At 32.5% G+C, this 13,536-nt stretch overlaps 1 protein-coding gene across 1 annotated transcript; it reads left to right on the top strand.

Annotated features, from left to right (window-relative positions):
* Positions 1-4,075: 4,075 nt before the first annotated feature.
* Positions 4,076-10,637, top strand: LOC114297275 (F-box/LRR-repeat protein At4g14103). The gene is made up of 5 exons (XM_028241672.2): positions 4,076-4,345; positions 6,314-7,283; positions 7,776-7,931; positions 8,010-8,303; positions 10,197-10,637. The coding sequence occupies exons 2-4, from the start codon at positions 6,321-6,323 to the stop codon at positions 8,292-8,294; spliced, it is 1,404 nt and encodes a 467-aa protein (XP_028097473.2). The 5' UTR covers positions 4,076-4,345; positions 6,314-6,320; the 3' UTR covers positions 8,295-8,303; positions 10,197-10,637.
* Positions 10,638-13,536: the final 2,899 nt, after the last annotated feature.

Below are 13,536 nucleotides of genomic sequence, written 5' to 3' on the forward strand. Positions count from 1 at the left end.
TGTTTATTGAGTATTCTATAGATTTATATGAATTTTAGAGTTGTATAAGTAATTTATTTATAATTTTAATTACCAGTTATGCATTTTGAAAATTCTGGCAGGTTAAGGAGGAATCAAAAAATTATCTCTTCAATTGTTTATTTGGACTAAAAAAAAAAAATTTAATATTTTGCTATTCTAATTTTGTAGATTAAAAATCCATACATGTGTGTAACTATGATTTATTGGTATCTAAATTATTATTTCATATCATGGTTTAAATAAATTGTTTATTTAAATTTTGTACAATTATTTATTATTGTGTAGCATATGTAATATTTTATGTTGCAAATTTTAATGAGTTGGTATAACGTTATTAGTAATTAAATGTTGAATTATTGTGAATATCTCAACAAGCAAAGAAACACGGAATTTAACCAATGATACATTAAAATTTAAAAGTGATGGGGTGAGCCCGGTTTAGAATCTTACGCAAGTGAGTTGCAAACCTTAACATGGCATGGGAAGGTATTTTGGCTCTCATCGGTGTAGGCGATATAAGGTTGGTGGTGCGGGTGTCACAACATAGACCGTTCCCTTGGGACAAACCGTGATGTCACGACTCAGGTATATAACCCTGGTGCGTGGGTATCATTGGTAGTTACAGTAAGTAACATTTAAACATTTGACCAAGGGGGAGTCAGAATTACCCATGGCCATTGCTTAGCGGTTGAGTGGAAATAGTGCTCCGCGGGGAGTTACTTAAATTTATCTGATAAACTAAATTTATGAAAATTTAAAAAGAAATGTGGGCATATTCCTTATGATGAAATACTGTTTGATTTATTATTATGTATTGTTATTATTTCAACTGATAACATTCCTTTTATATTTACTAAATGTTATTTGTTATTCTGTTACTACACATTATTCATAAATTGTGAGTATTATTATCGGGGTGGGTATTTTCGGGTTGTAATATCTTATTGAGCTCGTCGCTCAGTAGCATTCCCGTTACTCTGGCGTTTTATGCCAGGTACCGAAGAAACCGAAGGAAACACCGAGGCCTTGCAAGGCGACACTTATTGTGACGCCCCAAGATTTGAGGACATCATAATAAGATTTACAACTTGAAATCAATTTTGTTAATAACTAACCCCTCATCAATTTTGTCACCAATATTACTAGCACTAATTAATAACCCAGAAATTAAAAGTTCTTAAATTACAGCTCCAATAAAAACTTAAAATTTAGTCTTAGCATATAAAAACAACACGAATATAAAAAAAAAAAAACTAGAAACTTAGAAAAATTGTTCATGGATCTTTGACACTCTTCAAGCTAACCAAGGCTGAGTGTCGCCTAGCAAGGCCTCAGTGTTTTCTTCGATTTTTTCAGTACCTGGCATAAAACGCCAGGGCAACGGGAATGCTAGTGAGCGACGAGCTCAATAAGATACTACAACCCGAAAATATCCACCCCGATAATAATACTCACAATTTATGAATAATGTGTAGTAACAGAATAACAAATAACATTTAGTAAACATAAAATAAGGAATGTTATTAGTTGAAATAATAACTATAGATAATAATAAATCAAATAAAAAAAATATAACAAACAGAAGAAGTATTTCATCATAAAGAATATGGCCACATTTTTTTTAAATTTTCATAGATTTAGTTTATCAGATAAATTTGAGTAACTCCATGCAGAGCACTATTTCCACGCAACAGTTAAGCAATGGCCACGGGCAATTCTAACTCCCCCTTGGTCAAATGTTCAAATATTACTTACTATAACTAGTAATGATGCCCACGCACTAGGGTTACATACTTGAGTCGTGACATCACGGTCTGCCCCAAGGGAACGGTCTATGTTGTGACACCCGCACCACCAACCTTATATCGCCTACATCGATAAGAGCCGAAATACCTTCTCGTGCCATGTTGGGGTTCGCAACTCACTTGCACAAGATTCTAAACCGGACTCACCCCATCACTTTTAAATTTTAATGTATCATTGGTTAAATTTCGTGTTTCTTTGCTTGTTGAGATATTCACAATAATTCAACATTTAATTACTAACAATGTTATACCAATTCATTCAAATTTTCAACATAAAATATTACATATGTCACACAATAATAAATAATTGTACAAAATTTAAATAAACAATTTATTTAAACCATGATATGAAATAATAATTTAGATACCAATAAATCATAGTTACACACATGTATGGATTTTTAATCTACAAGATTAGACTAGCACAATATTAATTTTTTTTTTAGTCCAAATAAACAATTGAAGAGATAATTTTTTGATTCCTCCTTAATCTGCCAGAATTTTCAGAATGCATAACTGGTAATTAAAATTATAAATAAATTACTTATACAACTCTAAAATTCATATAAATCTACAGAATACTCAATAAACATGTTATGGTCATTTTTCAGAAAGTATTTTCCAAAAATAAATTATAAATAATTCTGAAAAATTCCAAGAAAATTTATGACACAGATTTTTCACATTTTCTTAAATTAATTCCATACTTAAATTTATAAATTAATTCCATAATCTAAAAGTTTATTACAAAACTAGACTTCTCAAATTTTATTTTTTGTTTAGAAATTACTAGATTTGGTTTAATATAAAAGTTTTAATGATTTTTCAAACACATAGTAAAATCTGCCTATAGCTCCAGATTTGGTTAAAAATATGTATAAATTCGTATAAAACTCCATAATTGTTACAAAAATTCATGGATGAAGTAGACATCATTATAAACAACTTTGTAGAAGAAATAATCTTCAAAGTTTGAGAATAAAATTGTCTAAAAATTCGTACAAATTTTCTGGCAGATTCAATGACCAAATAAATTCTTCAATCATCTCTTTAATGGTATAAACTACACATGCAAGACTATTTTCACAATAATACCATGACTTTAAGACTATCAATATTTTCAAATATTTGATATACACATCACAAAATTTACATACATATATATAAAAATTTCTAAGTACAAATTAGTCATTTTATCATCTGAAAATTTCAACAATTAAAAAAAATGAGAGGGTTGAAAGGGTTTTCTTACCTAGTTGTAGTATTGAAATGGAATAGTGAAATGGTAGGAAAATATGCAACCTTAATCTCTCACTCTTCTTCTTCTCCTACTACTTTGTTGCTCACAAAAATTTCTTCCTCTTTTTTTTTTTCCCTCTATTCTCCTCTCTGATCCGGAGGAGTAGACATACCTATGTATATATAGATAATCAAGCTGAGCCCTTTCTCTCTCTCTCTCTCTCCCTCTCTTTCTCATCATTCTCTCTTCATTCTATGAGTTCATTTTCTCTCAATTCCAAGAGTATAATGGGCTCTCATTCCCTATAATAACATGCAATTCAACACGTGGCAAAGTTGCCACCGAAATCTGCTATATTTTTTTATTTTTTTTGTGTGTATTTGTGTGAGTTGCATAAAATTGATACACTAAGATTTTTAACTAAGGTATTTCGTAAGAATAATAATAATGTTGAGTTTTAATTAAAATAATTTATAAACATTAAATATTGAATACTCATAAAATTATTATTCTTAATATTGTTCTTGTTAGGGATTGAATTAAGTAAATTTAAAACTAACTTTTATACTAATATATATTTTAGATAGACTCTATATAAAATTAATTAATTTATTTATTTTTTTTAAAAATAATTAAATGTGAATTTTCACATATATCATATATATCTTTTTCAGAATGCACATTATATCATCTTCCTATAAGATGGAAACATATTTTGACAAACCAAATCTATGATTGTTCATAATTAATGTAATTCCAGAGTTGGAGCTATTAATTAGGATCGGATTGGGTCAAATTTATATCGGCCTATTTTAGATTAACCCATTTTCTCTCCTCATAAAAAAAATAAAAAAATAACTTTTAACCATGTTTTTAAATTAAACAGATGTGGTTAGTGCAAATCTAGCAAGTATATCTCATCACTCATCATTAGTCGTGCACCCATAAAAAGACGAAATTGCCCCCGGCCCACAGAGACAGAAGAGGAAGAGAGGGTAAACTAATATCCAGATAATAAAAAAACAAATAAATGTCCTGATTGTCTCTCCGTTCGGCGTTCCCTCTTCCTCTGCGGTTCGAACAGTACACGAATTTCTCTCGCTCTCTCTCTCTCCACCGCCATTACCTTGTGAACCGACCTTGATATACATACCCATTTCGCTACGCGACTCTATTGCTCTCTCTCTCTCTCTCTCTCTCTCTATCAAATGGACCCCCAACTTCTCTTCACTCAGGCACCCTAAAACTGTCTCAATCTCTCTCTACTATCTCATCACTGGTTCGTCCTCTCTCTCTCTCGCATAAACCTGTTTGTTTCTATTGCCCCCTCTTTTTTTGGCTGAGTTTTGCGGTGTTTGAGGCCATTTTGATGTTCAGTATGATTTATTGTTTGTCTAAGGTTGATTTATTTGTTGATTTGTGTTAAATTTCATGTTGGTTTGATTTAAAAGTTCGTAGTAAAAGCTTCATTTGATATGATATGATATGATATGAAGCACTGCACTGAGATGGGACTAACTCAGGTTTAAAGCAGAAATATGACTAAAACAGATTGAGTAATGGAAGATTTATAAATTTGAAAGCTACAAAATGGGTTTCATATATTTGAGTAAACTTTTGAGTCTCTTTTGTTTTGGATATTAAAAAACAAATAAAAAATTAAACTCAGTTTGATACAAGTTTGACTAGAACATTGGAGAGCTTTTTTTTTTTTTAGATCTAAATTCAGCTAGTGATGCTCTGATGTTGTTTCTCTCAAAATTAATTTTTTTTTTTTTGGGAAGGGGGGATTTAATTTTCTTTTGTGTTTATTTATTGGTAAATTAAAATTCATTCAAATCAAACAAAGCTTTGTTCCAAAACCAAAGGACACCACCTAAACACCTCCTACAAGGGGGAAAAAAAAAAACGAGGCAAAATATTCATCCAGCTTCCAAGTAGAGAGACTAGAGAGGCCTTCTACTAACCTGGTTTCTGACCAAAATTTTCTTCCAAATATAGGCAGAATAGTTGGACTAAAAAAGTATGGAAGTGCTTATGAGCATAGTTGTCAAATCGTGAATCGAAATTGTCTTTTTTTAAATTGTGAATGTTGCTTTTTCTGAATCGTGAGTCGGCAAGAGTCTATCAAAATTGCTAGCTTACATAGAAGAATATATCTATGCATTGCATTTAAATGTTAAAGTTACATTATATTTATCAAAAAGTACTTGAATCAATGAAGAGTTTCTTTTGAATGATGATCATATGGTCAATTATGCTATGATTTATGACAATCCACATAATACCTGATGAAATTGAAGGAAACAAGAATTCAAGATTTTTCATAAAAGAATACATTGGTTTCATGTAGGATCATGCCCCTTACATTTTTTTTTCCTACTTTTCTTATCAATCATTCTTAATAAAAGCAAACAAACCCAAACTCTCAACTTCTAATCTAAGCAACAATAACTCAATAACAAACTTTTTAAAAATAATGTTATAGAAAAGCTCACCGATTTGGTGCTCAAATCTCCAAACTTCTTTGAAAATATCATTTGACGTCTTCTAAAGATTATTTTTTTGAGTGAAAATACTTGGATAAAGTCAAATATGTAAGCAGTAGGCCAAGAATATTGTAGAAAGAGAAAGTATGATTTTATAGCGTTTGAGTTTTTGCAATCGATTGAATATAATAACCCTACAGACCTAGAAAGGGTTTTCCGAATCCTTTGCAGCAACAAAAATTGCCTATTGGGTTCTGTGAATCGATTGATTTGCGATTCAACTATTGGGTTCTATGATTCATCCACAATTTGTCATTCATGCAACCTATTTGCATCTATTACCTATTGAATTGTATTGAATCACACAATTCGATTTGCGAATCATCCTATGAAACTCATCAGCCTGATTGCAAAAAAGATGACCAACTTCACTAATCATACGCCACTCTCTCAACCTCTCTTGATAGCCAATCTTCGCCTAAAACACAGCCATTGCGAGAAGGCTCATCTAGGGGCATTTTTGGCTGAACCATACGACTTTCCACCAATATGCTATTTTCAATGTCAGTGAATGTTTGAGAATTGTAATTTTGTTTGTTATTATGGTCTTACTTATCTGTTCTTTCATCTGACTTCTATATTGCAATTTGTTATCGCTTTAGGTTTGTGCTTAATAAGTTTGTAATACCTATTAACTTAATTTCTGTTCTTTTGGTGGTCCTTTTTTTTTTCTTTTTTTTTTTTTTTCTTCCCCTTAGGCATAAAATGCACATCTTGATGGATAATTTTAAACACCGGAAGATGTATGAGGTGCAGGATATCAGTGTGGATGAAGATCAAATCAGCAATTTACCTGACTGTGTTCTTCATCATATCCTCTCATTTCTTCCTACAAAAGATGTTGTTGCAACCTGCTTATTGTCGACAAGATGGAAGTATCTGTGGAGCTCTGTTCCAATTTTGGATTTTGATGATTCATTGTTGTATTCAAGTGAGGTGAATGATTTGTATCCACCTGAGATGACTTGTTTCATGAATTTTGTCGAAAGGGTGCTTCTTTTTCATGATGGATCAAGTATGAAAAAGTTCCGCCTCTCATGTCGAGTTTGCTTCAATGCATCTCGTATTCATGCATGGGTTTCTGCTGCAATCAAGCAAAAAGTTCAAGAGCTTGACCTTTGCCTCTTTGTGGAAGAGCCTTTTATATTGCCCTGTTGTGTTTTTTATTGTGAATCACTTACAGCTGTTAAAATAGAAATGAATTGTGTCCTTGAACTTCCTACATGTGTTTCATTTCCACGACTTAAAACCTTGTATCTTGCTCTTGTTACTTTCTTGGATGATGACTCGACACAAAGACTATTATCTAGCTGCCCTGTCCTTCAGGAATTGACTATATTAGACTGTGATTGGATGAATCTGAAGCGCATTTCTGTTTCTATTCCCACGCTGAAGAGCTTGACAATAGATGACCTACCGTACTTTGGATCAGCAGATGAACTAAATGGCTGTCAGATCAAGATTGATGCAGCAAATCTGATATTTTTGACGTACAGTGGTTATCTATTAAATGAGATTTTCCTCTTTAATCTATCTTCATTGGTCAATGCATCGATTTACGTTCCAATTATGTGTGAGAGGCAAAAAGAAATTGCTTATCGTGCAGTTAACCTGCTAAGAGGGTTGAATAGTGTTAAATCTATGAGAATATCTACTGGTGCCATCGAGGTATCTACTGCTGCCGTAGAAATTTTGTTGAATGTCAATCTAGCTTAGAAGATACAAGGGTAAATTATACTAACCTCCCTGAGATTTGGACAAAATACATTGAGCCCCACAAGTTTGGTATAATTCCAGTGACCTCCCATAAGATTTTAATTCACATAAACATTTGGTCCCCTTTTCATCAATAATTTATCAGTTGTATGGATGGAAAAATGATATTGTCATCTCTATAACACTGAAATGTATATTTTACCTTGTTTGTTTATGTGTCACACTATTTGCAGTTAGTTTTGGTCGCTTTAGCCATACTAAAAGAGATGTCAGTGTAATTATGCCAAACTTGTAGGGTTTTGTTATCTTTTTTCTAAACCTCCGGGGTGGTCAATGTAATTTATCCAAAATATAAAGTTGCTATTGTTGCTTACATTTCTCTTATGCATATTTTCTTACTCTGCTGAGCTGAGTTGTGATTTTCCCCTATTTTCTTTTGCAAAGTCTCTTTTTCTTGCAGATAATGTGCTGGATCATCTTCCCATATTTCAGAAATTGACATATTTAGAGTTGAGTGTGGAAATTGAAAAGCACATTGTCAAAAAATTGATGAACTTGCTACAATACTCACCAAATCTGGAGTCTCTTGTTTTTGCTGAGGTAGATCCCTTAGCTTTTAGAGTTCAGTTATAATTTTCTGGATCATATACTTATCTAATGAATTTCTACAACATTTAGGGATTTAACCCTCGTGTGTGCTTTGGTGAGGATGATTGGATTTTGAAACCGGTACCTAAATGTTTTTTGGCCTGCCTCAAGTCAGTGAGCCTTCATAATTTTCACTGGAATTGTACCGAAGTGTGTTTCCTAAATTTTTTGCTGAAAAACACATTCGTTTTGGAGAGGCTGAATATTTTTTGTTCCAAGAGCCTATTTGGAGATGCAAAGGAGCAAAAAGAGGTCATCGATCAGCTGCAAATGCTACCTAGAGTATCCACAAGTTGTGTAATTATGTTCTCGTGAAAGGAACCAGTAAGTATCTTCTACTATACTCCCCATCTTTCTTTTATTTGATTTTCTCTCTGTTTTCTTGTACTTCGCAGGACATGGTGCGTGCTTTTCTCTGTGCGGTGGCCATGCTTTTCTTTGTCACGCTTTTAGTAGTAGATTCTTTCAGCTGGTTTTCCTTTGGTAATGTAGCGTGTAAAGCTTTAAGTGAAAAGGAATGGGAGTATGGATCATCGTTATGAACATTACGTAGGATGGCTGGAATTATAGAATACAACCATCCCTGTTGCCAAACACGATTATACTGATGTGACCAAGTTGGTACCTTTGGAATATAATTCTAATTGAAAACGTCCTCTTAGTTCCATCATTAACTTTTGATGGAATCTAGTCAAAGATTTCAAAAGCAATAAGCTAGGTGTAAGAGTCAGAATTATCCTGCAAATAATGCCTTTGAATATGAATTCCAATGCATTTATTGAATCCTTAGAAGATTGGAAATCCTAAAAAAGACAAACATAATGGGATGGAGGGAGTAATATTTTTAAAATAGATTATGTGGCATCCAACTAGAATAGACTTGAAGAGCCAGAGAATGTTAGCAATAACGTCAAATAGCCAAGTGTGCAGTGCCCAAGTTATTAGTTCCATTGCAAAATGCAATGAGGTGCTCACTGCTCCCTTACCGGGTGTGATGCCTGGGTTTGAGTCTTGTTGCATGATGTAGATTCCTCCCTTACTAATTATAATGAAGATGTGATTGTTATGATGTCACCAATTTGGAGATAAAAAAGCTCCTGTAGATCCATAATTCACTTTTGATAGAACCTAGACAAAGATTACAATTGTAATAAATTCATGTTAATTTCTTCTTTATTCCTTTCCTCATTTTATTTGTACGTGTGTGTGTGCAAGTATCTTATGCTCTCTCTCTCTCTCTCTCTCTCTCTCTCAACCGTAGAACTCGTGTTTTGTGAACAGTCCATGTGCATTGAAAGTATCCTGCTAGCTTTGGTAATTTTCTCTTAAGATCTTGAATAATACATTAAGAATTTGTAAATAACCTGAAAAGGAACCATCTGGATGCTTCCAAACTGAAGTGCAAAGCATCGTGTCTGAACTGCTAGCAAACTGAAACTAGGGGGCTAATTGTTAATATGACAAACTAGATTGGGGACAATGAAAAGTTACAAATGGGCATGTCATATTCATCTTTCTTGTCAAATAACAATACTTGAGATGTGAGAAATGCGATGTCCTGCTATTATCGAAGTCCTGCTTTTTGCTTGAAGGTTTGAATCTGAAGACAAACAAACACCATGTTTTTTGCTTAATAGTGTTGAAAAGGCTCAATTTGAAATGAGTCAGAAACAAGAAATGTACTAAGTTTAATCAGTCTTTGACCACTCCATTGATTGTTGAAAAAGGAGAAAATGTGAAATCTTAAGCACTATTTCCTTGTTAAATTTTTGGCTTGGTGCAGAGCTGATAGCAAAGCAATTGGCTCCTGTAGAAATGTAGTCCTGATTCAACCAACTATATCCTGAACCACTATTGGACAAACTAAAGGTTCGTTTGGGATGTGGGTTGGCTTTTTGCCTTTCTGGCTTTTTTAGCCTGGGGCTAAAAAGCCTCGTTTGGGATAGGCTTTTTTGGTCTTCAGTGTTAAGGGCACCATAGTTCCTTCTCATTGTAAGTAGGCCATTACTAGCGACAATCATCGCTTGCCATTCGTAAAGCATCTGACCCAAACTGCTGATTTTAGTTGCTTGTGCTTTATCTGGCTTCCTCCCACCCCTTTCCTTCCCTTCCCTCTTTAATCTTTGCATTTGCAAGGACCCAATAGTACAAACTGGGGAGTTCTTCCTCCTTTTTTGTCGGTTTTTCAGGCTCCGCATTTTTGTTTTGTTTTTGCAGTGGGTGCAGTCCTCCATAATAGTAGCAGTTTTATTTGGTAATACAGTTTTATGTAGCTGTGATGATGATGCGGGTTTTCTACGCAACGATGAAGCTCAATATCAAGGAGTTGATGCTCTTTTTGGCCAAAGCTTCAGCTCTCAAAGCAGTTTTCCATTAGATATCATCATCTGGTGGCATTGGTTAATTTTGCGGCTTTCATTATTGCTGCTTTTTGGAACAGCTTGAAGAGCCCGGTTGAGATAATTAACTTTGTAAAGTTGTCTATAATAGTAGGTTGACATATCGACTTATATTGTATACTTATACAGATAGGCTGGGTACATGTACTGGTTGCTGGAACTCAAGAGTGTTCTTCCCTAAGAACTCTGTTGGATTCAAGCAGCTGATTTCATTTCTATTTTGGTTTGTATTTATAGAGTTATGTTCCTGAACCCTAAATCTGTTTTGCTATATTTATTGACATAAATACATGGTTGAAAAAAGGGTAGTGCTTACACTGTAAGATGCACATTCTATGTTCTGTTCTCTTGTTGGAGTGCTGCTTTGGATTATCTCTTGTCAAATTTGACAGTGGCAGGTAATGGTTGATCATTGTTATTATCAAATTATAACATTTGGCACGAGATTTCATAAATGTGATCCGATCAAGTGATTTTTAATATCTGATCAATAGAAGTTTTGGTATGAATAATCCACTTGGTGGGTTTTACAAGATGAACAGTTCGAATTGTCGAAATAAGTTAAGGTCAAACTAGTCTATCCAATTGGAATATCCAACCAAAAATAATCCAATCCCATATCTAAATATCTTTATATATATAATTTAATTTTTTAAATATAATAACATTAGAATATTATTTAAATATTTTTAATTTTTATTTCCGGATCTCTTATTTTGTCTTTTTAAATTTTATCAATTTTTAATAAATTTTTTCAATATGTAATTAAGTAAAAGCATCAAATGATTGAATAATTACTAATTCTTAAATATGATTGTCCACCTATTACTGTCTCCATGAGAAATGAATTATTAAATATTAACACTCCGTTGCATGGAGGGACATGGATTTAGTGAGAAAAGAAAAAAAATAGTAAGAATATAAAATATTTTTATTTATTTAGATGGTTAAGTATGTGAGAAATAGTAAGAAAATAATTCTCACAAAATCTATATTTTATTTCTCACAAAAAATGGTTAGATTTGGTGAAAAAGAAATTGGATTTAATGATTTTTTTTTAAAAAATATTAAAATTACTCTTATGAGAAAACATAACTTACTAATATGAAAAGTTATTTTGATAAAATGAAATGTAACATTTTCTTTCTTTTCTCTTATTTATTCTATTCAAATAAGATAAGCAAAAAATTACATCCTTTTTTCTTTTATTTATCCAAATATAATGATGATAAATCATAATTATTTATATTCTTTTTTTTTTCCTTAAAAAATTATATTTGGGGAAATTACCCATAGGTCCCATGGGAAACATGTGATCTCCATTTAATCCCATAACTTTTTCACTACACCCAAAAGTCCTTTCCTCTCTCTCTGCTTTTTGCTTCCCTTTCTCTCTCGTTTTTTTTTCTACATTTTTCTATCATCGTGTTTGTCATGGAAGAGGACCACCGGTGATCATATCTTTCTCCATTGATCGGGGTTCATTGATAACCACCAAGCATTGAAATCAACTCCGACGAAGAAGATGATATATTTTCCGACGAAGAAGATATATATTTTCCGACGAAGAAGATGAATGGATCTACTTAGATCTGATATAGATCTACTAAGATCTACATCAGATCTGAGTAGATCTACACAGATTTGGTTAGACATCCGTATTTCCCTTTCGATCTCTTTTTTTTTTTTTTTCTCTCTGCTATACACTTCTGTTTTTCTGTTCTAATGGAGAAAATTTTCGAATTTTGAACAAGCAGTTTTCGAGTTTTAGTTACAGGCGGTGAAAACTGTAAAATTTTGCAGTTTCAAATTTTTTTTTTGGTGCTGGAATGAATCATGGTTTAAAACTGTAAAATTTTGTAGTTTTATAACATTCTTTAAAACTGTAAAATTTTACAGTTTCATAACATGTTTTTTAATTTTTTTTTTCCGGCAATATTCTAGACATTCCGGTGAGTCTCCGGCGACCGTTAAACGGAAGTCCGACGGTAGTAAGATGTGAACAGTGTCTATAAATTAAAAAAAAAAAAAAAGGATTTTTTGGTAACAATTAAAAATGTGTTGGACTAATTGGTGCAAGTATTTTGTTTTGGGATTAATTGAGTTTTGAACTTGTTACATGGGACTTATCAGTAAGTTCCCCTTATTTCTTTTCTTAACTCACCTCACAGTCCAAACAAAGTGTAAAACAGAAATGAGAAATGGGCCCCCGTCACCATTTCTGGCCCAAACCGTAATTTACGAATATGGTAATTTAAATCACAGGAACTAAACCCTTCGAAGCCAACTTTTGGGCCATTTGGAACGAGCTAAAAATAAAATAAAAAAAAGGGCCGAAAACCAACTTTTAATAGTCACCTCACTTTTCACAAAAAAAAATTATTATTTTTAAAAAAAAGAAAAGAAAAAAGAAGAAGCCAAAAATCAACTTTTTAAACTATATCACCTCTCACATAAAATTTTGAAACCCTTAAAATTTATTTTATTTCCCAATAATATCAAAATTATCCTTATGAAAACATTCTACCCATGCGCACCCCCACACCCCAAAAAAAACTCACTTCCAAAAAAATCCTAACAAAGCCCACAAAGAAGAAGAAGAGGAGCTAATGTGATTACTGTCTCTGCTGCCTCGTTTACCATTGTTATAATTGGTATGCGCTCTCTCTCTATATATATATATAATTTCTTAATTTTTTCATAATAATTTCTTTTATTGCAGAAAAAATTATAACAATTGGTTTAGTTTCTCAATAAAACAGGTTTGAACTTATGAATAATATTCGGTTATCTGTTTCCGAACAAATAATAAATGTTTAGTTATCAGTTCCCGAACAAATAAACAATGCTCGGGCTTGTGTTTTCAAATTTCGGTCATATGTTCGGGAGTTCAGTCCCGAAAAAAATGACAAACAGATTTTATTATTTTTTTCATTTTTTTTTTAAGAAACTTACATTTATAAGGCCAATCTCCTCTAAGTTAATAATAATATCAAAGTTATGAACCGCCTCTAAACTTTTATTATTGTACTCCTCTCGTCTTATGAAATTATAGTTGCCAGATAAACTTCCATTCATCGTCATTGTCAAAGAAGTATAGGTAATCAAACAGTTATCACTGTTATTGCCGAAATATTGCCTCTAAAAGGTTTTATAGG

This window comes from Camellia sinensis, chromosome 7 (genome assembly GCF_055761805.1).
Source record: "Camellia sinensis isolate YWXY chromosome 7, ASM5576180v1, whole genome shotgun sequence".
Classification (NCBI taxonomy): domain Eukaryota; kingdom Viridiplantae; phylum Streptophyta; class Magnoliopsida; order Ericales; family Theaceae; genus Camellia; species Camellia sinensis.